Source organism: Mya arenaria, chromosome 9, assembly GCF_026914265.1.
Source record: "Mya arenaria isolate MELC-2E11 chromosome 9, ASM2691426v1".
NCBI lineage: Eukaryota > Metazoa > Mollusca > Bivalvia > Myida > Myidae > Mya > Mya arenaria.
The window spans coordinates 41,132,874-41,159,537 of NC_069130.1; the positions used below are offsets into that span (position 1 = coordinate 41,132,874).

Sequence of the window (26,664 nt, forward strand, 5' to 3'; positions counted from 1 at the left end):
CATTTTTTATTAAAAACAACAACACCAAAAGAGTAACTGATAAGATACTCAACTGATTTATTTTTTTTGTAAATAAAAGCCTTAAACAAATATTTAGCCAGGTTACTACTTACTAGGCTTTTCAGCAATGTATACCAGACTTTTTTACTTAATCTATTTTGAATAATTAGCCTTTAGATCACTCTTCACCAAATGACTCTTTGATGTCCAACTCCACAAAATGCAAACAAGAATAATTACAGTTTGGATCAACATGTCTCTTAATTTTATTTTTAATATTAGTCAAGTAATAACAGAGCCATCTGTATGCAATCCAATGTAAAATTAATGATAAATTAGGTTTTGCTCCCATTTTTACTTTCATTTCTGTGCCAAGCCCTTTTAAGTGCATTGAGTCTTTTGGGAGACTTCACAATATTTCTGGCGTTTAATCCCCATATATGGCTTTAAGTTGCCATACAAAGTTAAGCCTTCATTACAAAAAATACTGTATGTCTCCACTTTGACCATAAACACACAATGAGAGGACTAAAGCATTACCATGTGTCAGAATTATAGGTCTTTCTTTGCATTTTATTTGTCTAAATGTATTACCAGTCTCTTTAGCAATATCCTTGTGCCTCTTTTACTTGGCTTGACGGTTTGGTTTTTAATACATTGTTTTGAATGTTTTATTTGCAAACAACAATGATGATGATGATGACACTATGCTATGCCAAAGCCTCAACACATTTTCTTCAAACAAAAAAGGACAGTCATTCGGAATAACTTTTATTACATCATTTGAGAAATAAACACATACAATCAACGAAATAAACATGCATCTGTAAAATCACAAGTCATGTTATGTGTTCGTTAAATTTAACTTAATAAAGAAAATAAATATTGGTTGCAGTAAGCAATGCGCATCACTTCTAATAAACATTCCAACAGACTGAAAAATAAATCAACACAAATGGAAAAACTGTTTGCAAGTCAGCTAGTATCTTATTTTGTGCCTTATCAGATTGCTATGCAAGCTGGAAGGTTACAGAATCACTCTTAAGTCTGTTGCCTAAGTAGAAACAAGTATGGACATCCTTTACCTGAGGTCAAGAGAAAGTATCTTGGAGGTCTTGAACTCACAACCTTGAATTTGACGCTTATTCTCTAGACCACTTTCACCTTTTCACATTTTAAAGAGCCCAGTTTACAATATGGCATTTGCAAGGATGTGCCCTATTAACGGATTTTCTGAAGTCTTAAAAATTGAACTGAACAACATAGTTCTCCTTTATTTGGTCTGCCGATGCCATCTGTTTCTGTTTTTGTAGTTATCTTCCCTCCATAATATAGGAAAACCACTTTAAGTGTAGATAAATCCTTTACCATATAACCCTTTTAAAATATATGTTCGGATTTATTTAATAATTACGGACCAACACATGACTTTTATCTTCAACTTCACATCAGTATGTAAGTCATCAAATATTTAAGATGACAAGATGTTCCACTGAACGCTTTGTTTCCATCTTGCACTCATTTTTCCAAGGAAGGCGTTGCAGTTGTGTTAGATGATTTCCATGCATTGCAGGTCAATCCTCATACAATGGCATTTTTGATTACATTCGGATTCCAGTGCCTGAAATAGAAAACAGAAAATACAACAATAATAGGAATTATATTTTCAGATCAATTATTTTAAAAGCCTGTACAACAACAGAAAATTATTCCACAACATTAAGTCCCACACTAATTTAAAGCTGCATCCTCACAGTTTTACTGTTCTGAAACCTTTTTTATTTTTGTCTTTAAACGAGCCAATTGGCAATTATTGTGCAAATGTATGGAAACCAGTGATATTAGACTGCTGACATAATATCAGATCACAGTCTTTCATATACAAGTTTGAAAATTTGGTAAAAATTCCTTCTATCTAGTCATATAAGGTCACACATAATAGAACAGATTTCAATTGTTTGGAAAATATTTTTTTGCTATTGCTTTAAGCCATATAATTAATTATATGTGTAAATTTAATTTAGTTACTCCTTTGGGCTTTTAAAGAATGACCAAGTTGAACTGTCAATCTGTGAGAGAGCAGCATTTAGCTCTGGACTACTGGTAAATTGAAAAATATGAAATGAAATTGTTATCATGTTTAAATTCATATTTTGATACTGTCAATCCTTGTTGATAAATTGTACAAACATGCAGGTACTTTTGGGCTTAAACCAATAGGATACTTGACTGTTAAATTATTGTCTGAATTTTGAAAATAGCACAACCATTACCTCATATGCCTTTTTTCATTAGAACAAGCCGGGAATCAGAGTCAGCTGCACCCCTGGTACCATACTCTTCTCTGAAAAAGACAATAAGATTAAAATTTAAATGTCTGCATTTCATTGGCACAGTAAAAATGTTAGCATTTTTCAATGTTTCTGCATCACCACCACTGATGGATATCATATAATTTAGTCTTGAAAGATATGTGTGCTGGTTTATGCGTTCAAACTCATTTTGTTAAACCACTAGAATGAAGATCTAATTTATTTAGAGAACTATATAAGTGAACAGGGCCGAGGCATTCAATTGTGCCATTACATTAAGTTGTTCGATACCAACACTCACGGACATATAAACCATACATCCTTGGTTAAAAGAATGTAAATTTTAATTATAAAAAATTCAAGTTAATGATATGAAATGTATGAGATAAATACACTGAGAAAGAAAGTCTAACCTATTATCGATCTAAGTAAAGTCAGATTCAGACTTATTTGTTATTAAAAAAGAATCAAATAGAGTATTTGTTTTCTTAATTTTTGCCACTGATCACTGGAGCTTCAAAATTGTTATTTACTATATTAGAATCTGTCAAATGAAATAAGACTTTACCCCACCCACTAAGAATTAATGACATTTCCAATTAGTTTCTCATTAGGGCTCTTTTAAAACTATTTATATATTTTATTAAAATACAATAAGTATAAAAATAACACTTACACACAAATAAGTGGTAAAAGTTCGCTCCTCATTCTGTCTTTGGACTAACATATCTCTTGGTTGTTTGAACATCTTCTTGGTCGGCCATGATGGACTATTTTCTTACGACCCGTATTATATCCGAGGCCATATCTTGATACTAGCCGAGGAGTTCCGATTGACATCCTAAATAGTAGCAAGGATACTGTATACATACGAAATGTGATGAGGTCGCCGGCAATTAACACCATTTTTAATCCGCGTAAAGAAGGCGCGCAGTACTGTCAAAACAACAAGAAATGGATTCGTGTTGTTACATTGCATGTTCTTTTTTTCAGAAAAGATATTTATTTAGATATCGAAGTATTTCCGCATTTAAATGTTTAGATGTCCTTGAACTTCTATATCAGGAGCACTCAGTAAATGGATACGACAGTACACTAGTACTTAATGCACCAGTCAGTTGTAACCACGCCCCCCCCCCCTCAGGTCCGAGGAATAGCGGGGACTTTGACTCTCGACCTAGCCAAGCCCGGGTAAAGTTTTGCCCTGCGGAGACGGCCTGCTGGTAACATCCCCGCCAAATGCTCCCGCACCCAAGGGACTCTAGGTAAGGCCCATTCCCCGCTATATTTGGCTGGAAGACAAAGCCACCGCATTCACCCGGCGGGGCCACGTGAAAGGTTAAAACACGGCCCATTTCCCCGACTATCCGCGGTATACCACCGGACCTGGGGGTGGGGGGGGGGGCGTGGTTACAATTGACTGGTGCATAATCAAAATGAATATATAGTTCATGCATAAAATAATACATTTGATTTAATGCATGTATTCATTATGGACTAGATATTGATCAGCATTTTCTCCATCCAAGTAAGATTACCCTACGGAATGTGAGTTTTATGTTATACTTTTCTTATTTATTTCAGCCTTTTTCCCATTTAAACAACAAAACTATTCAATCTGTAAAAACCATTGCTTGCACTGTGTAGAACTGTGTGAATTGTGGCGTGGGACGATGGTGCTGTTGAGCAAGCCGCCCAGTTAGCTATCAGATGATTGCCTTTCATGCCTCTATGTCAACGTTGTTGAGGGGGAGGCTAGCCACCGGCGCCAAGTTAGCTATCCGTTGATTTCCTTTCATGCCTTTTTATCAAGGTTGTGGAGGAGGAGGGGGCGAACCATCCAGTTAGCTATCAGCTGATTGCCTTTCATGCCTTTGTTTCAATGTTGTGGAGGGGGGAGGAGAATAGCCGCCCAGCAAGCGAACCATCCAGTTAGCTATCAGCTGATTGCCTTTCATGCCTTTGTTTCAACGTTGTTGAGGGGGAGGCTAGCCACCGGCGCCAAGTTAGCTATCCGTAGATTGCCTTTCATGCCTTTGTTTCAATGTTGTGGAGGGGGGGGGCGAATAGCCGCCCAGCAAGCTATCAGTTGATTGCCTTTCATGCCTTTGTTTCAATGTTGTGGAGGGGGGGGGGGGGGGGGAGAATAGCCGCCCAGCAAGCTATCAGTTGATTGCCTTTCATGCCTTTGTTTCAATGTTGCGGATGGGGGGGGGGAGAATAGCCGCCCAGCAAGCTATCAGTTGATGGCCTTTCATGCCTTTTTATGAGCTAAGTCTTGAATTACATTGTATATTTTCTGAGAAACACATACAAGTATTTATTATATACTTTTCGGTGATTTATTCAAATTTATCGGTGAAATAAAAATGTTATTCATTGTTTCAAACAGTGAAATAACATTTTGATATTTTTTACTGTTTTGAAATTTTAGCCTGCTTTCAATTTCAAATCAAACGTCAGCGCGCACAGGGCTGGGACACAGTTTCAACGACGTCATTCCCGGACGTAAAGTTTGCGTACAATGTTGCGCGAAAAAAAAGTCATTTGATATCCTTTTGATATATATATATATACGAGGTATGTTTGTGGACAACATTTAAATATGGTCATGTGTTTTGGTAGAGAAAATAAAATGATAAAGTAAAAAATACATTTAATTCCGCACTGGTGAAGTCGGGTGTTGCCATACCATGGATTGCTGTTTAGATTCGGGTTTATATAAATAAAGCCAGGTCTCGTCCATTGTCGCTATACGTTTCAGGGAAGCGTCACCCTGGCGTAGAAAACGGTCCAAAAGGCACTGATTTTTTTCTGCTCATCGTTGATGATTTAATAACATGATACCACTGGTCCACGCACTTTACGAACAGCCCTCGTACATATATATATATTTATACGCTCATGTTTTGTGAAAGGCAATATATATATAACAGGTCAGTATATTCGTTTAAGAGCAGCACTGTCTGTTCTGGCCAGTATATTTGTTTTAGAGCAGCACTGTCAGTTCTGGTCAGTATATTCGTTTTAGAGCAGCACTGGCTGTTCAGGTCAGTATATTCGTTTTTAAGCAGCACTGTCTGTTCAGGCCATAATAACAATTTTGATTTAAAGCAGCATTGTCTGTTCTGGTCAGTATATTCGTTTTAGAGCAGCACTGGCTGTTCTGGTCAGTATATTCGTTTTTAAGCAACACTGTCTGTTCAGGCCATAATAACAATTTTGATTTAAAGCAGCACTGTCTGTTCAGGCCATAATAACAATTTTGATTTAAAGCAGCACTGTCTGTTCTGGTCAGTATATTCGTTTTAGAGCAGCACTGACTGTTCTGGTCAGTATATTCGTTTAAGAGCAGCATTGTCTGTTCAGGCCATAATAACAATTTTGATTTAAAGCAGCACTGTCAGTTATGGCCAGTTAATTTGGTTTAAAGCAGCACTGACTATTACGGCAAGTATATTTGTATGAAGGCAGCGCTATCTGTTCTGGTCAGTATACATGTATTTGTTTTAAACCAGCACTGTCTGTTATGACCAGTAAATTTGATTTGAAGCACCGTCTGTTCTTGACAGTTTATTTGTTTAAAAGCAGCATTGTCTGTTACGACCAGTAAATTTGTTTTAAAGAAGCACTGTCTGTTATGGTAAGCATATTCGTTTTAGAGCAGCTCTGTCTGTTCTGGTCAGTTTATTCGTTTTAGAACAGCACTGTCAGTTCTTGTCAGTATATTCGTTTTAAAGCAGCACTGTCTGTTATAGTCAGTATATTCGTTTTAAAGCAGCACTGTCTGTTATAGTCAGTATATTCGTTATAGAGCAGCACTGTCTGTTATAGTCAGTATATTCGTTTTAGAGAAGCACTGTATGTTATAGTCAGTAAATTCGTTTTAGAGCAGCACTGTCTGTTATAGTCAGTATATTCGTTATAGAGCAGCACTGTCTGTTATAGTCAGTATATTCGTTTTAAAGCAGCACTGTCTGTTATAGTCAGTATATTCGTTTTAGAGCAGCACTGTCTGTTATCGTCAGTTAATTCGTTATAGAGCAGCACTGTCTTTTATAGTCAGTATATTCGTTTTAGAGCAGCACTGTCTGTTATAGTTAGTATATTCGCTTTAAAGCAGCACTGTCTGTTATAGTCAGTATATTCGCTTTAAAGCAGCACTGTCTGTTATAGTCAGTATATTCGTTATAGAGCAGCACTGTCTGTTATAGTCAGTATATTCGTTTTAGAGCAGCACTGTCTGTTATAGTCAGTATATTCGTTTAAGAGCAGCACTGTCTGTTATAGTCAGTATATTCGTTATAGAGCAGCACCGTCTGTTAAAGTCAGTAAATTTGTTTTAAAGCAGCACTGTCTGTTCTGGTCAGTATATTTGTTTTAAAGCAACACCGTCTGTTCTCGACAGTATATTCGTTTTAAAGCAACACTGTCTGTTCAGGTCAGTTTTTTCGTTTTAGAGCAGCACCATCTGTTAAAGTCAGTATATTTGTTTTAAAACAGCACTGTCTGTTCTGGCCAGTATATTTGTTTTAAAGAAGCACTGTCTGTTCTGGTCAGTATATTTGTTTAGAGCAGCACCGTCTGTTCTGGTCAGTATATTTGTTTAAGAGCAGCACTGTCTGTTCTGGTCAGTATATTTGTTTAAGAGCAGCACAGTCTGTTCTGGTTAGTATATTTGTTTAAGAGCAGCACTGTCTGTTCTGGTCAGTATATTTGTTTAAGAGCAGCACTGTCTGTTCTGGCCAGTATATTTGTTTTAAAGAAGCACTGTCTGTTTTGGCCAGTATATTTGTTTTAAAGAAGCACTGTCTGTTATGGTAAGCATATTCGTTTTAGAGCAGCTCTGTCGGTTCTGGTCAGTTTATTCGTTTTAGAACAGCACTGTCCGTTCTTGTCAGTATATTCGTTTTAAAGCAGCACTGTCTGTTATAGTCAGTATATTCGTTTTAGAGCAGCACTGTCTGTTATAGTCAGTATATTCGTTTTAGAGCAGCACTGTATGTTATAGTCAGTATATTCGTTTTAGAGCAGCACTGTCTGTTATAGTCAGTATATTCGTTATAGAGCAGCACTGTCTGTTATAGTCAGTATATTCGTTTTAAAGCAGCACTGTCTGTTATAGTCAGTATATTCGTTATAGAGCAGCACTGTCTGTTATAGTCAGTATATTCGTTTTAGAGCAGCACTGTCTGTTATAGTCAGTATATTCGTTTTAGAGCAGCACTGTCTGTTATAGTCAGTATATTCGTTTTAGAGCAGCACTGTCTGTTATAGTCAGTATATTCGTTTTAGAGCAGCACTGTATGTTATAGTCAGTATATTCGTTATAGAGCAGCACTGTATGTTATAGTCAGTATATTCGTTTTAGAGCAGCACTGTATGTTATAGTCAGTATATTCGTTTTAGAGCAGCACAGTCTGTTATAGTCAGTATATTCGTTTTAGAGCAGCACTGTCTTTTATAGTCAGTATATTCGTTTTAGAGCAGCACTGTCTGTTATTGTCAGTATATTCGTTTTAGAGCAGCACTGTCTGTTATAGTCAGTATATTCGTTTTAGAGCAGCACTGTCTGTTATAGTCAGTATATTCGTTTTAGAGCAGCACTGTCTGTTATAGTCAGTATATTCGTTTTAAAGCAACACTGTCTGTTATCTTCAGTATATTCGTTATAGAGCAGCACTGTCTGTTATAGTCAGTATATTCGTTATAGAGCAGCACTATCTGTTATAGTCAGTATATTCGTTATAGAGCAGCACTGTCTGTTATAGTCAGTATATTCGTTTTAGAGCAGCACTGTCTGTTATAGTCAGTATATTCGTTTTTAAGCAGCACTGTCTGTTATAGTCAGTATATTCGTTTTAAAGCAGCACTGTCTGTTATAGTCAGTAGTTTTAGAGCAGCACTGTATGTTATAGTCAGTATATTCGTTTTAGAACAGCACTGTCTGTTATAGTCAGTATATTCGTTTTAGAGCAGCACTGTATGTTGTAGTCAGTATATTCGTTTTAGAGCAGCACTGTCTGTTATAGTCAGTATATTCGTTATAGAGCAGCACTGTCTGTTATAGTCAGTATATTCCTTTTTAGAGCAGCACTGTCTGTTAAAGTCAGTATATTCGTTTTAGAGCAGCACTGTCTGTTATAATCAGTATATTCGTTTTAGAGCAGCACTGTCTGTTCTGGTCAGTATATTCGTTTTTAGGGATGGCAACGAGTAGTAAAACTAACACTCGAGTACTCGGACAATCGTTCGATCGAGTACTCGGGTACTCGATTACTCGGAAAAATTGATTATGTGTTCGCAAAGACAAGATTGTGTATACATGTATCTTTAATGACGTATATTGTGCGTTGGTCGTATTATTGGTCATTTTCACCTTTAAAGTAAACTTTCATTACGTATTTTAACAAAATATGATATAAAAAGAAAACAAATGTTGTTTCAGGCTTTTAATTTGTCTTATTCGTTTCATTTTATACAAGTTTGCACTGCAGAAATGAACAACAATCAGAATTACAATGAACGAAAATTAATAGCATACATAAAAATAGTGAACAAAATTCAATACGAAGTTCAGTTGTTCAGTTGTTTACTCTACATTTTTTTTTAAATGATAGTTTTTCGTACCGTGTAATTGTTGTTTACCTCATTAATATTCATAATTCTTGATTTAAAATGTCAAAAATCAAAATACATCCATTTAGAAATCAATTCTCGATACACTTTTGCTCGTTAGCGTCCATTGTTTGGTGAAAGGTCTCTAATATGTATACAATAGAATTCTGTAGGTGAAAGTATCGCTATCAAAACTTCGCTAATTGACATCTGTGCTATTTGAAATAGGGGTCCTTTGTTGACAGTTTGCAACTATCACAACAACTGTCAACTAATTGATTGAGGTCAAATGTGTACACAGCGGGGATTAGAGGGACCGTAAATTGTCCTCTTGGCAACTAACCAGATCTGATATTTTGTCTGTAAATCGTGTATTTGGTGATTTTTATAGATTTTTTTTATTTTTTTTCCGAGTACTCGAGTAGTGATTTGGTACTCGAGTACTCGGACGTTCGATCGAGTACTCGGATACTCGTTGCCATCCCTATTCGTTTTAGAGCAGCACTGTCTGTTCTGGTCAGTATATTCGTTATAAAGCAGCACTGTCTGTTATAGTCAGTATATTCGTTTTAAAGCAGCACCGTCTGTTCTGGTCAATATATTCGTTTTAGAGCAGCACTGTCTGTTATAGTCAGTAAATTCGTTATAGAGCAGCACTGTCTGTTATAGTCAGTATATTCGTTTTAGAGCAGCACTGTCTGTTAAAGTCAGTATATTCGTTATAGAGCAGCACTGTCTGTTATAGTCAGTATATTCGTTTTTAAGCAGCACTGTCTGTTATAGTCAGTATATTCGTTTTAAAGCAGCACTGTCTGTTATAGTCAGTATATTCGTTTTAGAGCAGCACTGTCTGTTATGGTCAGTAAATTCGTTTTAGAGCAGCACTGTCTGTTATAGTCAGTATATTCGTTTTAGAGCAGCACTGTCTGTTATAGTCAGTATATTCGTTTTAGAGCAGCACTGTATGTTAAAGTCAGTATATTCGTTATAGAGCAGCACTGTATGTTATAGTCAGTATATTCGTTTTAGAGCAGCACTGTATGTTATAGTCAGTATATTCGTTTTAGAGCAGCACAGTCTGTTATAGTCAGTATATTCGTTTTAGAGCAGCACTGTCTTTTATAGTCAGTATATTCGTTTTAGAGCAGCACTGTCTGTTATTGTCAGTATATTCGTTTTAGAGCAGCACTGTCTGTTATAGTCAGTATATTCGTTTTAGAGCAACACTGTCTGTTATAGTCAGTATATTCGTTTAAGAGCAGCACTGTCTGTTATAGTCAGTATATTCGTTTTAAAGCAGCACTGTCTGTTATAGTCAGTATATTCGTTATAGAGCAGCACTGTCTGTTATAGTCAGTATATTCGTTATAGAGCAGCACTGTCTGTTATAGTCAGTATATTCGTTATAGAGCAGCACTGTCTGTTATAGTCAGTATATTCGTTTTAGAGCAGCACTGTCTGTTATAGTCAGTATATTCGTTTTTAAGCAGCACTGTCTGTTATAGTCAGTATATTCGTTTTAAAGCAGCACTGTCTGTTATAGTCAGTAGTTTTAGAGCAGCACTGTCTGTTATAGTCAGTATATTCGTTTTAGAACAGCACTGTCTGTTATAGTCAGTATATTCGTTTTAGAGCAGCACTGTATGTTATAGTCAGTATATTCGTTTTAGAGCAGCACTGTCTGTTATAGTCAGTATATTCGTTATAGAGCAGCACTGTCTGTTATAGTCAGTATATTCCTTTTTAGAGCAGCACTGTCTGTTAAAGTCAGTATATTCGTTTTAGAGCAGCACTGTCTGTTATAATCAGTATATTCTTTTTAGAGCAGCACTGTCTGTTCTGGTCAGTATATTCGTTATAAAGCAGCACTGTCTGTTATAGTCAGTATATTCGTTTTAAAGCAGCACCGTCTGTTCTGGTCAATATATTCGTTTTAGAGCAGCACTGTCTGTTATAGTCAGTAAATTCGTTATAGAGCAGCACTGTCTGTTATAGTCAGTATATTCGTTTTAGAGCAGCACTGTCTGTTATAGTCAGTATATTCGTTATAGAGCAGCACTGTCTGTTATAGTCAGTATATTCGTTTTTAAGCAGCACTGTCTGTTAAAGTTAGTATATTCGCTTTAAAGCAGCACTGTCTGTTATAGTCAGTATATTCGCTTTAAAGCAGCACTGTCTGTTATAGTCAGTATATTCGTTATAGAGCAGCACTGTCTGTTATAGTCAGTATATTCGTTTTAGAGCAGCACTGTCTGTTATAGTCAGTATATTCGTTTAAGAGCAGCACTGTCTGTTATAGTCAGTATATTCGTTATAGAGCAGCACTGTCTGTTATAGTCAGTATATTCGTTTTAGAGCAGCACTGTCTGTTATAGTCAGTATATTCGTTTTAGAGCAGCACTGTCTGTTATAGTCAGTATATTCGTTTTAGAGCAGCACTGTCAGTTATAGTCAGTATATTCGTTTTAGAGCAGCACTGTCTGTTATAGTCAATATATTCGTTTTAGAGCAGCACTGTCTGTTATAGTCAGTATATTCGTTATAGAGCAGCACTGTCTGTTATAGTCAGTATATTCGTTTTAGAGCAGCACTGTCTGTTATAGTCAGTATATTCGTTATAGAGCAGCACTGTCTGTTATAGTCAGTATATTCGTTTTAGAGCAGCACTGTCTGTTATAGTTAGTATATTCGCTTTAAAGCAGCACTGTCTGTTATAGTCAGTATATTCGCTTTAAAGCAGCACTGTCTGTTATAGTCAGTATATTCGTTATAGAGCAGCACTGTCTGTTATAGTCAGTATATTCGTTTTAGAGCAGCACTGTCTGTTATAGTCAGTATATTCGTTTAAGAGCAGCACTGTCTGTTATAGTCAGTATATTCGTTATAGAGCAGCACTGTCTGTTATAGTCAGTATATTCGTTTTAGAGCAGCACTGTCTGTTATAGTCAGTATATTCGTTATAGAGCAGCACTGTCTGTTATAGTCAGTATATTCGTTTTAAGCAGCACTGTCTGTTATTGTCAGTATATTCGTTTTAAAGCAGCACTGTCTGTTATAGTCAGTATATTCGTTTTAGAGCAGCACTGTCTGTTATGGTCAGTAAATTCGTTATAGAGCAGCACTGTCTGTTATAGTCAGTATATTCGTTTTAGAACAGCACTGTCTGTTATAGTCAGTATATTCGTTTTAGAGCAGCACTGTATGTTATAGTCAGTAAATTCGTTTTAGAGCAGCACTGTCTGTTATAGTCAGTATATTCGTTATAGAGCAGCACTGTCTGTTATAGTCAGTATATTCGTTTTAAAGCAGCACTGTCTGTTATAGTCAGTATATTCGTTTTAGAGCAGCACTGTCTGTTATCGTCAGTTAATTCGTTATAGAGCAGCACTGTCTTTTATAGTCAGTATATTTGTTTTAAAAAAGCACTGTCTGTTCTGGCCAGTATATTTGTTTTAAAGAAGCACTGTCTGTTCTGGTCAGTATATTTGTTTAGAGCAGCACCGTCTGTTCTGGTCAGTATATTTGTTTAAGAGCAGCACTGTCTGTTCTGGTCAGTATATTTGTTTAAGAGCAGCACAGTCTGTTCTGGTTAGTATATTTGTTTAAGAGCAGCACTGTCTGTTCTGGTCAGTATATTTGTTTAAGAGCAGCACTGTCTGTTCTGGCCAGTATATTTGTTTTAAAGAAGCACTGTCTGTTTTGGCCAGTATATTTGTTTTAAAGAAGCACTGTCTGTTATGGTAAGCATATTCGTTTTAGAGCAGCACTGTCTGTTCTGGTCAGTTTATTCGTTTTAGAACAGCACTGTCCGTTCTTGTCAGTATATTCGTTTTAAAGCAGCACTGTCTGTTATAGTCAGTATATTCGTTTTAGAGCAGCACTGTCTGTTATAGTCAGTATATTCGTTTTAGAGCAGCACTGTATGTTATAGTCAGTATATTCGTTTTAGAGCAGCACTGTCTGTTATAGTCAGTATATTCGTTATAGAGCAGCACTGTCTGTTATAGTCAGTATATTCGTTTTAAAGCAGCACTGTCTGTTATAGTCAGTATATTCGTTATAGAGCAGCACTGTCTGTTATAGTCAGTATATTCGTTTTAGAGCAGCACTGTCTGTTATAGTCAGTATATTCGTTTTAGAGCAGCACTGTCTGTTATAGTCAGTATATTCGTTTTAGAGCAGCACTGTCTGTTATAGTCAGTATATTCGTTTTAGAGCAGCACTGTATGTTAAAGTCAGTATATTCGTTATAGAGCAGCACTGTATGTTATAGTCAGTATATTCGTTTTAGAGCAGCACTGTATGTTATAGTCAGTATATTCGTTTTAGAGCAGCACAGTCTGTTATAGTCAGTATATTCGTTTTAGAGCAGCACTGTCTGTTATAGTCAGTATATTCGTTTTAGAGCAGCACTGTCTGTTATTGTCAGTATATTCGTTTTAGAGCAGCACTGTCTGTTATAGTCAGTATATTCGTTTTAGAGCAACACTGTCTGTTATAGTCAGTATATTCGTTTAAGAGCAGCACTGTCTGTTATAGTCAGTATATTCGTTTTAAAGCAGCACTGTCTGTTATGGTCAGTATATTCGTTATAGAGCAGCACTGTCTGTTATAGTCAGTATATTCGTTATAGAGCAGCACTGTCTGTTATAGTCAGTATATTCGTTATAGAGCAGCACTGTCTGTTATAGTCAGTATATTCGTTTTAAAGCAGCACTGTCTGTTATAGTCAGTATATTCGTTTTTAAGCAGCACTGTCTGTTATAGTCAGTATATTCGTTTTAAAGCAGCACTGTCTGTTATAGTCAGTAGTTTTAGAGCAGCACTGTCTGTTATAGTCAGTATATTCGTTTTAGAACAGCACTGTCTGTTATAGTCAGTATATTCGTTTTAGAGCAGCACTGTATGTTATAGTCAGTAAATTCGTTTTAGAGCAGCACTGTCTGTTATAGTCAGTATATTCGTTATAGAGCAGCACTGTCTGTTATAGTCAGTATATTCCTTTTTAGAGCAGCACTGTCTGTTAAAGTCAGTATATTCGTTTTAGAGCAGCACTGTCTGTTATAATCAGTATATTCGTTTTAGAGCAGCACTGTCTGTTCTGGTCAGTATATTCGTTTTAGAGCAGCACTGTCTGTTCTGGTCAGTATATTCGTTATAAAGCAGCACTGTCTGTTATAGTCAGTAGTTTTAGAGCAGCACTGTCTTTTATAGTCAGTATATTCGTTTTAGAGCAACACTGTCTGTTATAGTCAGTATATTCGCTTTAAAGCAGCACTGTCTGTTATAGTCAGTATATTCGCTTTAAAGCAGCACTGTCTGTTATAGTCAGTATATTCGTTTTTAAGCAGCACTGTCTGTTATAGTCAGTATATTCGTTTTAATGCAGCACTGTCTGTTATAGTCAGTAGTTTTAGAGCAGCACTGTCTGTTATAGTCAGTATATTCGTTTTAGAACAGCACTGTCTGTTATAGTCAGTATATTCGTTTTAGAGCAGCACTGTATGTTATAGTCAGTAAATTCGTTTTAGAGCAGCACTGTCTGTTATAGTCAGTATATTCGTTATAGAGCAGCACTGTCTGTTATAGTCAGTATATTCGTTTTAAAGCAGCACTGTCTGTTATCGTCAGTTAATTCGTTATAGAGCAGCACTGTCTTTTATAGTCAGTATATTCGTTTTAGAGCAGCACTGTCTGTTAAAGTTAGTATATTCGCTTTAAAGCAGCACTGTCTGTTATAGTCAGTATATTCGCTTTAAAGCAGCACTGTCTGTTATAGTCAGTATATTCGTTATAGAGCAGCACTGTCTGTTATAGTCAGTATATTCGTTTTAGAGCAGCACTGTCTGTTATAGTCAGTATATTCGTTTAAGAGCAGCACTGTCTGTTATAGTCAGTATATTCGTTATAGAGCAGCACTGTCTGTTATAGTCAGTATATTCGTTTTAGAGCAGCACTGTCTGTTATAGTCAGTATATTCGTTTTAGAGCAGCACTGTCTGTTATAGTCAGTATATTCGTTTTAGAGCAGCACTGTCAGTTATAGTCAGTATATTCGTTTTAGAGCAGCACTGTCTGTTATAGTCAATATATTCGTTTTAGAGCAGCACTGTCTGTTATAGTCAGTATATTCGTTATAGAGCAGCACTGTCTGTTATAGTCAGTATATTCGTTATAGAGCAGCACTGTCTCTTATAGTCAGTATATTCGTTATAGAGCAGCACTGTCTTTTATAGTCAGTATATTCGTTATAGAGCAGCACTGTCTGTTATAGTTAGTATATTCGCTTTAAAGCAGCACTGTCTGTTATAGTCAGTATATTCGTTTTAGAGCAGCACTGTCTGTTATAGTCAGTATATTCGTTTTAGAGCAGCACTGTCTGTTATAGTCAGTATATTCGTTTTAGAGCAGCACTGTCTGTTATAGTCAGTATATTCGTTATAGAGCAGCACTGTCTGTTATAGTCAGTATATTCGTTATAGAGCAGCACTGTCTGTTATAGTCAGTATATTCGTTTTAGAGCAGCACTGTATGTTATAGTCAGTATATTCGTTATAGAGCAGCACTGTCTGTTATAGTCAGTACATTCGTTATAGAGCAGCACTGTCTCTTATAGTCAGTATATTCGTTTTAGAGCTGCACTGTCTCTTATAGTCAGTATATTCGTTTTAGAGCAGCACTGTCTGTTATAGTCAGTATATTCGTTTTAGAGCAGCACTGTCCATTATAGTCAGTGTATTCGTTTTAGAGCAGCACTGTCTGTTATAGTCAGTGTATTCGTTTTAAAGCAGCACTGTCTGTTATAGTCAGTGTATTCGTTATAGAGCAGCACTGTCTGTTATAGTCAGTATATTCGTTTTAGAGCAGCACTGTCTGTTATAGTCAGTATATTCGTTTTAGAGCAGCACTGTCTGTTATAGTCAGTATATTCGTTATAGAGCAGCACTGTCTGTTATAGTCAGTATATTCGTTATAGAGCAGCACTGTCTGTTATAGTCAGTATATTCGTTATAGAGCAGCACTGTCTTTTATAGTCAGTATATTCGTTTTAGAGCAGCACTGTCTGTTATAGTTAGTATATTCGCTTTAAGGCAGCACTGTCTGTTATAGTCAGTATATTCGCTTTAAAGCAGCACTGTCTGTTATAGTCAGTATATTCGTTATAGAGCAGCACTGTCTGTTATAGTCAGTATATTCGTTTTAGAGCAGCACTGTCTGTTATAGTCAGTATATTCGTTTAAGAGCAGCACTGTCTGTTATAGTCAGTATATTCGTTATAGAGCAGCACTGTCTGTTATAGTCAGTATATTCGTTATAGAGCAGCACTGTCTGTTATAGTCAGTATATTCGTTATAGAGCAGCACTGTCTGTTATAGTCAGTATATTCGTTTTAGAGCAGCACTGTCTGTTATAGTCAGTATATTCGTTTTAGAGCAGCACTGTCTGTTATAGTCAGTGTATTCGTTTTAAAGCAGCACTGTCTGTTATAGTCAGTATATTCGTTATAGAGCAGCACTGTCTGTTATAGTCAGTATATTCGTTTTAGAGCAGCACTGTCTGTTATAGTCAGTATATTAGTTTTAGAGCAGCACTGTCTGTTATTGTCAGCATATTCGTTTTATAGCAGCACTGTCTGTTCTGGTCAGCATATTTAGTAGTAGTAGTAAAATAATAAAAATCTTCTTCTTCTTCTTGTTCTTCTTCTTGTTCTTCTTGTTCTTCTTCTTCTTCTTCTTCTTCTTCTTCTTCTTCTTCTTCTTCTACTTCTTCTTCTTGTTCTTCTTCTTCTTCTTCTTCTTCTTCTTCTTCTTCTTCTTCTTATATTATTATTTTTATTATTATTATTATTATTATTATTATTATTATTATTATTATTATTATTATTATTAGTATTATTATTAATGTACAGATAAACATACAAATGCCCCTCAAGTTTCCAAACAATCATAATAAGTTATCATTTGAATATAATTAATTCATAAATCATTAAGTTTGTATACGATTATATGAAATATGTATGAAATTTAGTATAACTGACCAGAGGAAGTCAATAATATTTTAATGGCGTAAATACAAGTCATTGCCCGCGGTTATTTTATACTGACTCCAATCACTCGAATACACTATTTGTTGTTGAACTTTCTTGACCATTTTACTGTTGGCCTGTCAAACTTTGTGTATTGATGGATAGGTTTGATCTTGAATTTTGAATTCTTGTCTAATTTTAATTGAAAACTTTTATTCTGCACTGAACATTTTATTGAGCCGGAAGACTTTTTTTAAAAACTTCAGTCGCCTTTTTGGAAATTTTCTCAGCAGATTTTGAACTGGACGTGAACGATGACACAACAAAATCCTTATTAAATTTTTAGAACTCTCTTTTGTGAATTGGATTTACGGACCTTTCTTGAAAAAACAAACGCACAAAAATGTTGGGAATTTTAAGAGTTGGAGTGTTAGTTTTTGTGACTTTGGGAGGTATTTTCATTCCACGCGTAATCGGAAGTGTTTGGATGCAAGATCCCCCGTCTCGCTCAGCGGCTTGGTACTACCAGATTAAAGCGCCTATAAACTATGATTTTCGGAATCTGAACTGCGGCGGAAGTCCGGTAATTATTTTTTACGTTACCACCACGAAAAAACAACAAGAACAAAAGTTGTTCAACAACAGCAGCAGCAGCAGCAACAACAACTACATCAATAGCAACTACAACTACATCAACAACAACAACTACTACAACATCAACAACAACACCATATCAACAACTACTATCACTACATTGTTTGTTACTACTGCTGCTGCAGTTGATGCTGCTGGCGCTACAATACAACCACTGTCTACGCTACTACTACTACTACTACTACTACTACTACTACTACTACTACTTCTACTATCACTACTTCTACTACTACTACTACTACTTCTACTATCACTACTTCTACTACTACTACCACTACTTCTCCTATTACTACTACTACTACTACCACTACTACTACTACTTCCACGAGCTTGTATATATACATGCATGCACGAAACAATGTTATTTTATCCTAGATAATTGATATACATGAATGAATAATAATATGCATATCGCTTGAGTTCTGAAACATTCCAACACTGGCAGCCTGCACTGATCCTAGCTTTATTGCCATCAGTACTTTGATTATAGTTCCCAATCTGATCATTTTTTCCAAAGCTCTTGTGGCCCAAATTTCTAGAAATTTCTTAAGTCTCTTGTAACAGGATTAAGTTAAGCTCACTATTTTCTCTCTGATGATCACAATTAATCAGTTTTCAATAATCAAAATCAAATTAAAGTATATATTTCGGCCTTTTGAGAAAAACTTCTAAAGCCTGTTAATCTTAAGAAATTTCGAGAAATTGGGGCCTGGATGTTCATTTTTTTCAATGAAATTTGGAGTAGCAATGTATTTTGGTATTTCACAACAGGTAATGTGAGAATTTTCGGATTTTCAGCGAATGCGTCGACTTTGTTAATATTCGAGACAATTAAAAGAAATATTGCTATAACACTAGAAATGAAAAACATGTGTTGTTAATTTAAGCCTTTTTTTATTTCTGCCCGCTTTAGTTTTCTATTTGTCATTGTTTGACTGTTCAAAATTTAGGCTGCATTTACAATTCTACGAATTCCAAAAACACTGAATTAAACCCAAAACGGTTTATACCATTGAGACAAGATATGTTTAGTCACATTTCGGCTAAAATTGACGACATTTTGGGGTTTTCTGCATACACACACATCTTTATTTACTGTTTTCATTAGAAATTTAGAAAGTTTTATGGGTGTAAAGAATACCAAGTTATATTTTTGTTTGTACAAGGAAGTACTTAGAAATCCTTACTTCGATTGCCTTTGTAGTGCAGCTTTATTTCGTGCTTACACCGCATATAGTTCTTATTTGGTGGTGGTGATGATGATGATGATGATGGTGGTGGTAGTGGTGGTGGTGGTGGTGATAATGTTGATGATGATGATGATGATGATGATGATGATGATGATGATGATGATGATGACAACGACGACAACGACGACGACGATGATGGTGGTGGTGGTGGTGGTTGTGGTGGTGATGATGATGATGATGATGATGATGATGATGATGATGATGATGATGATGATGATGGTTTTTTGAAATATTGATATATTTCGGTCAATATTGACATTTTTTCTTGAAAAACAATACCCAGTTAAATAAAATAACCGTTAGTGTTTATATGCCGATTTTATGGATAATAGATTTGGGTGCCAATGTATGAGTGAGTCCATTTTAAACGATGTGATATATTTTATTATTGAATACAGAAACGGATCCATATCATTCATTCCTTTTGTTCTCAAGGTGGTGATAAGCCCAGACGGATCTCGGAACTGTGGACTGTGCGGTGACCCATATAACAGCATCATTCCGCGTGATAACGAGGTGGGAGGAAAGTACGCCAATCCCCGAATACGGACGCGGTTCTATGAGTCGGGCCAAGAGGTAGACATTAGCATCTGGAACAACCTTCCTGGTAAGCCTAATATTTACTTTGTCCTAGTTTCCGTGTGTACGCGGGAGGGAATTTCTATACACAACATGTAAGAAAATCCTAGCTGAAAGACATAATTGCGGTTGGCCGCCGACCCCCATCCCTCCCAACCCCAACCCCATTCGGAACACCTCGGTTAGTTTCAATCGAAAACAACCTCGGATGTTTGTTTGTACATTAGTAGTAATTCGTATTTTTTTTTAAATAATAGTATTAATTTATTGCAGTGTTTAAAGCTGTACTCTCACAGACATACCATTTTAACATTTGTTTTTATTTTTGTCTTGGAAAGAGCAAATTTTCGCGTAAATATCTGCAAACCAACGATAAAAAATTGCTGACAAAAGATCAGATCGCAGTTTTTCATATTTCCGTTCCAAAATTTATGTCTTATGGCTTAATCGTTACTAACGGTTAAAGAAAAATGCATAAAACATCAATTTTTGAACTTAAATATAAAAATCTGGGATCTATTCTTTTGTCAGCAGTCTTATACAAGTGGTTTCCATGCATTTTCGAAAAATATTGCTCGTTCCAAGACAAAAAATTAAAAAGTTGTCAAAACGTTTAATCTGTGAGAGTGCAGCTTTAAACAGTTTCGTAATATCAAGATTTAATTGACTGGTAGCGAAGTGTTTTATTGCGTAATAATTAAGATTCCCAAGGGAATAGCCATAAAGTTCAACTGCTAAATTGAAGTTACTACGCTATCTACTTGCAACGTAGTTAAATGTAAAGGATTCTGGACATCTCATATATTCCGATGTTGTTTTCGACTGAAAATGTCCGAGGTGTTCCGATTGGCCTCTCTCTTCCCAACACTCATTTATGTACAGTCGAACCCCGTTGGCTCGAACTCGTTTGGCTCGAACTCCTCTCTGGCTCGAACTTGATTCTAAGGACCCATTTGTTTAAACTGAAGGTAAGAATTCTCGCTTGGCTCGATATTTTCGAGGCTCGAGGTATTTTCACCGGTCCCTGGGCTTTGAGCAAACGGGGCTCGACTGGATGTTGTATATATTGGGGCGTCTAAGGAGTATTCCGCGCACACGGGGATTGTTCGCTTATACTTTAGCACTGAGAGCACCGAGAGAACCTCCTTCTCTTTTAACAGCGCTATCCCTGATTCACTAAGATGGTAAAGGAAGACAAGACAACATGGAAGACCAACTACTTTGTCAAGATTTTGGACAAAAATAGTACTTGGTACGAAAATTAGTTGTTATGGGAGATTTCTCAAAATGTTGCATGCATAAAGTACTTGGAATGCATATACTAATTTGTGAAAACCGGAAATAAATTCGTGACTTACACAAATATCATTTATAACTTCGTTTACAGGAAGTCCCGGTTTCTACGAGTTCCGGTTATGCGCAGAGCAGAAAGAATCTCAGGCGTGCTTCGACCGCCACCTGCTCACGATCGTGGGTCATGAGGGCGACTCCGATAGCACCAGCGTCAATGTTCCAACCACCCAGGGACTCAACGTGTTCCATGTGCAACTTCCGGTTGGTGTCACGTGTGATTATTGCACGCTGCAATGGCGCTTTAGGCAAGGTATATTTCTTCCAAAACGCAAGCACAACGTTTAGTCGTCTGGCGTATTCTTCATCCTTTTATCTACGGAAAATAATATAAGAAATTATCTATTTCAAAATTAGCAGCAATTTTCCGCCTATTCGCAACATGTAGACTGATGTTCTTTAAATTGCATTTTACAAAAAAATGCCACAAACAAAGTTTCATTTTTTTTCATGTTACAAAATGTTAAGATTGAATATTTTTAAAGTTTTTAGGGGGAGCTTTTTAAAAAAAGTCATTTTGTTACTTTGGAAGCAAATGAATGAAATTGTTTTATAATCCTTGTAAAAAATTGTTTTAATACCAACCTTAAAGCTGCACTCTCACAGATTTAACGTTTTGACAACTTTATTTTTATTTTTTGTCTTGGAACGAGCCAATTTATTCGAAAATGCATTGAAACCAGTGAAATAAGACTGCTAATAAAAATTCAGATCGCAGATTTTCATATTTACGTTCAAAAATTGATGTTTTCAGACATAACACATTAATTTTCGAACAGAAATATGAAAATCTGCGATCTTATCTTTTGTCAGCAGTCATATGCATGTATCACTAGGTTGCAGATATTTACACAAAAATTGGCTCATTCCAGACAAAAAATAAAAAAAAGTTGTTAAAACGGTAATTCTGTGTTAGTGCAGATTTAAATATAACATAATTTTATCATTAAAGTAGCGCCATAGTGTATCAGAAATGTAATCCATGCAAAGATAATATAAAAGCTCATCAATATAAATAAACCATAGAAATAATTTCTATGTTAAAGCTGCACTCTCACAGATTAATCGTTTTGACAACTTTTTTTTATTTTTTGTCTTTGAAAGAGCATTTTTTTGCGTAAATATCTGCGATAGATTGTTGACAGAAAATCAGATGGTGATTTTTCATATTTCCGTTCGAAAATTAATAATTCATGGCCTAAACCGTTATTAACTGTTAAAGAAAAATGCATAAACCATCAATTTTGGAATTAAAATATAAAAATCTGCGATCTATTTCTTTGTCAGCAGTCTTATATAACTGGTTTCCATGCATTTTTTGCAAAAATTGGCTCGTTCTTAGACAAAAAAAAATGTCAAAACTTTTAATCTGTGAGTGTGCAGCTTTAATATCTTAAATGCAATAACACATGTTTACATCCTTATGACGGATGGCTTACGAAATGCTACATTTTTAGAGAACAGTGCAGAAGGCTGCGATGACAGCGACTGGTGTGGTGTAGGCCGCGGCCCACAGGTCGAGTTCTACAACTGTGCCGACGTCATGATTGGCGCCGTCGGCACCCCGAAACCCGACAGCATCCAGGACCCGACATACTCCGACGCCGACTACGGTAGCGCTTACGACCTAGCGACGACGAGGAATGACATCAATGGTAGGTAGCTTATGATATACAGTCGAACCCCGTTGGCTCGTATCCCGTTGGCTCGACCTAGCAAAGCTCGAAATTTCTCGTTGGCTCGAACTCTGTGTAAAGAACCGATTCCTTTACACTGAGGATAAGCATTCCCGCTTGGCTCGAATTTTCCGAGGCTCGAAGTTTTTCCGCCGGTCCCTGGGAGTTCGAGCCAACGGGGTTCGATTGTAAATGGCTTTGAAACATGATTGTGTTTTGCTATCACAATCATAGGCTGTTCACAGAATTTTAAACATATATTTGTTTAGATAACACGTCGAAAGCTCAGTCATTTTTTAACTGAGTTTAAACTATTATAATATAATAAAAACAAAACTTTTCGAAGACTTCCATTGATATAATTATGTGACTAAACTTGGAGAGCCAATTTCTAACGTTGTCAAAACTTGTGGCCCAACCCCTGTGCATATATCCTGCAATAGTATTCGTGTTCGAAAAGTGTTATATGCAAACTTGTTGATATGCAATCAAATAAGGTTAACTCAACGTTTGCGCCTTTTGATTGATATAGCGTTTCGGATTGACAATCAAGTATGTTACCAGTACACAACGGATCCGCCAGCATTTCAACACAATTCTGTGTATACGCCAAGTGGGGTTTTATATGAATAATCATTGGGCCGATTGTTCAGAATATTGTAGAAGGTAACAACGTTGTTCAGGGCATCGTTGATAACTCTTAAAGGTGAAACATTTTACGATATCCTCATACATTTGCATATAACTATAGTCGAACCCCATTGGCTCAAACTCTCTTGGCTCGAATTCCTCGTTGGCTCGATCTAGATGTAAATAACCGATTTCTTCATACTGAAGGTTATCACTCCCGCTTGGCTCGAACTTTCTGAAGCTTGAGGTATTTTCGCCGGTCCCTGTGAGTTCCTGTAGTACATCGTAAGCAGTTGTCTCAAGTCTTGCTAGAAATACTTCAGTGAACACAAGTGAACAGTTTATTCAGAAATTAAAGGCCACTTGCCCAAAATACATAACATACAAGAAAGGCATGAGTTGTGTCAGGGTAATTAATCGATACAAGCAAAGTGTATATAACAAATCCTGATTTCTTCCTCTTATTCTTAACAATTAATTCTCAAAAGGAGATGGTGTACATAATTGGCTAATTTTCGTCAATCTTCAGATTGTTTTGTGTTTAATAACCTATAAAATTATTCTAATTCAGTACCATTAGAATACCAAGAATACACGTGTTTCAATTCAACTTCCAGTGCAGTAACGAGTTTAAAGTTAACAACGTTCCATTAAAGTTAACAACGTTACATAAGAGTTAACAATGAAACAGTAGAGTTAACAACATAACAGTAGAGTTAACAACATTACAGTATCGTTAAACATGTTACAGTAGAGTTAACAACATTACAGTAGAGTTAACAACATTACAGTAGAGTTAACAACATTACAGTAGAGTTAAACATGTTACAGTAGAGTTAACAACATTACAGTATAGTTAAACATGTTACAGTAGAGTTAACAACATTACAGTAGAGTTAACAACATTACAGTAGAGTTAACAACATTACAGTAGAGTTAACAACATTACAGTATAGTTAAACATGTTACAGTAGAGTTAACAACATTACAGTAGAGTTAACAACATTACAGTAGAGTTAAACATGTTACAGTATAGTTAACAACATTACAGTACAGTTAACAACATTACAGTAGAGTTAAACATGTTACAGTAGAGTTAACAACATTACAGTAGAGTTAACAACATTACAGTATAGTTAAACCTGTTACAGTAGAGTTAACAACATTACAGTAGAGTTAACAACATTACAGTAGAGTTAACAACATTACAGTAGAGTTAAACATGTTACAGTAGAGTTAAACATGTTACAGTAGAGTTAAACATGTTACAGTAGAGTTAACAACATTACAGTAGAGTTAAACATGCTACAGTAGAGTTAGCAACATTACAGTAGAGTTAAACATGTTACAGTAGAGTTAAACATGTTACAGTAGAGTTAACAACGTTACAGTATAGTTAACAACTTTACTGTAGAGTTAACAACGTCACATTAAAGTTGACAACGTAAAAGTAGAGTTTACAATGTTACAGTAGAGTTAACAACGTAACATTAGAGTAAACGACATTTCTTAATCTAAGTTCCGAGTATTCGGCCCAAGACGTATCTTCAGACACCTAATGTCGTGACCTTTCGTAGGCGTTAAAATAGTCTAAAATGTTCACAGCAACAATAACTTAAATTTTAAAAACAACTTTTCAGGAGTCACTACCCCAGATAACTCCAACCTCAATGGCGCAACAACCGCTTCCCCCATAACCACCACCAGGCGGATGATCTTCACCATTCCTAACATCTTCCCCACCAACGCTCCGACGACTGCCGCCACAACTACTTCCAGGCCAGTTGTCACAACAGCTAATAGTAACAACAATGTTAATACTGTTCCAACTGCAAGCCCTCCAAGTGGCACGACCGGCAGCCCACCGTCCAACGATCGTCTTGTCTTCGATGCGAACGGAAACGCGGCCGGGACTACCTTCAACGGTGGAGGCAGCGGGAGCGGTGGCAGCCGTCAGCTGCTGTTATTGCTGGGTCTTCTTCCGGTTTTGGGAGCAGTTGCTCTCAAGGGGAACAACAATCAGCCTGCGTTTCCGGTCCCACCCCCCGTGGCCCCACTATCGGTTCAAAACATGCCGCTACCGAACCTCTACCTTGGTACAAATTACGGATTCGGTAACTTCGTAGGTGGAACTGGGCTGCCAGCATACGCAGGCAAAAGTGCACATGGGGCCTATGGTCTCGGAAAGTACGGAATTGGGCAAAAAAAGTACAACACATTACCAACCATTCCAGGGGAACCCATACCTCAAGCTGTACGCTCCAACGTAGCGAGAGCCGGAAAATGGGGCGGAGACACGGGTTTTGTCATCAACGATAACTTCAATGGTGGAAATCTCAATGGTGTTAATTCAGGTACCTTGCAAAACGGCATCCTAAATACAGGGACTTGGCAAAATGGTGGCGTTATTCCTGGGACCATGAAAAATGGTGGCGTAATTTCTGGCACATGGCAAAATGGTGGCTTAAATCCTGGGACTTGGCAAAATGGTGGCGTAAATCCAGGGACTTGGCAAAATGGTGGCGTCAATCCTGGGATTGGCGTCGCGAGTTCAGGATTTGATAACAACATTAACTGGAATACAGAAAGAAACTGGAACACTGGAACGCTGAACTCTCAGACACAATTATCGAATAACTGGAATAACAACGGTTTCAACACCAATGGCTTGAATAACAATGGACTAATCGATGGCCAAATCATCGCTTCCGGTCAGCAGGATTTTGTTAACTCAATCGCAGTCGGAAATAATCAGTTTGTTTCGAATCCTGTTGTCTGGAACAACAATGGCGTCAATCTAAACACGGGAGGTAGCTCTAACATCCAATATCCCGCCCAGCCTCTCTCTAGGAGGTGGAAACGCCAGGTGGCGCAAACCGGATATGGTCACACCGAGTCTGGATACGGATCACAGAAAGTAGGTCAAGGTCAAGTTCAAGGTCAAATGCAAGGTAATTTCCAGCAAACAAACTGGCAAACTCCTCAGGGAAATGCTCAACAAAACGGTAACGATTTTACAGGACAAGCTACTCAACTACCCATGAGACCAAATCCTGCTATGTCGCAAAATCCTACATCAAGAGGTTTGGGTGGTTTCCAACAACTTGGCGGCAGTAGTCAACAACCCAATTTTCAAGGTCGGGCAAAGAACGGAAATGGAGATGAAAATTTCGCTATCCGGTTCAACAGTGAAGAAAGCCAACCAGTCGAAGGGACGGCAACGGTGATGAAGTCATTTACGGGACGTCGGTTTAGCCAGAAACGACGTCCTCAAGTGAATGACTGGTACGCTATGTTGATGGGGCGTATGTGACTTCCGCAGTAAGATGTCCAGGAGGTTGGCAACGAGATGGCAGAAAGAGAATTCCTCGGATTCCCAACTTTGACGCAAATACTCCCGTGAAGATGCACAACTTGAGTCTTCCGGTCCAAGTTTATAAATATTTATTTATCCCTCTGTTACCTTTCTAAGTCAGTAACGTTTTAAACAACAACGAAATTGTATAAAAAAAACATTAATAATTTTATTTATTTGTCTGAAACTAAAATTTCATTTCTGTTAAACGTGGA

General features: G+C 36.8%; 1 protein-coding gene and 1 long non-coding RNA gene across 2 annotated transcripts; one reads left to right on the top strand and one right to left on the bottom strand.

Annotated features, from left to right (window-relative positions):
* Positions 1 to 801: 801 nt before the first annotated feature.
* Positions 802 to 3,074, bottom strand: LOC128203761 (uncharacterized). The gene is made up of 3 exons (XR_008256038.1): positions 2,989 to 3,074; positions 2,274 to 2,344; positions 802 to 1,621 (listed from the first exon to the last, which is right to left on the bottom strand). It is a non-coding gene; the product is annotated as an uncharacterized LOC128203761 (long non-coding RNA).
* Positions 3,075 to 17,417: 14,343 nt separating this feature from the next.
* LOC128246009 (GATA zinc finger domain-containing protein 14-like) lies at positions 17,418 to 26,407 on the top strand. Its single transcript, XM_052964219.1, has 5 exons — positions 17,418 to 17,538; positions 19,295 to 19,466; positions 20,826 to 21,041; positions 22,246 to 22,443; positions 24,735 to 26,407. Exons 1-5 carry the CDS (start codon positions 17,443 to 17,445, stop codon positions 26,405 to 26,407), a joined length of 2,355 nt encoding a protein of 784 aa, XP_052820179.1. The 5' UTR covers positions 17,418 to 17,442.
* Positions 26,408 to 26,664: the final 257 nt, after the last annotated feature.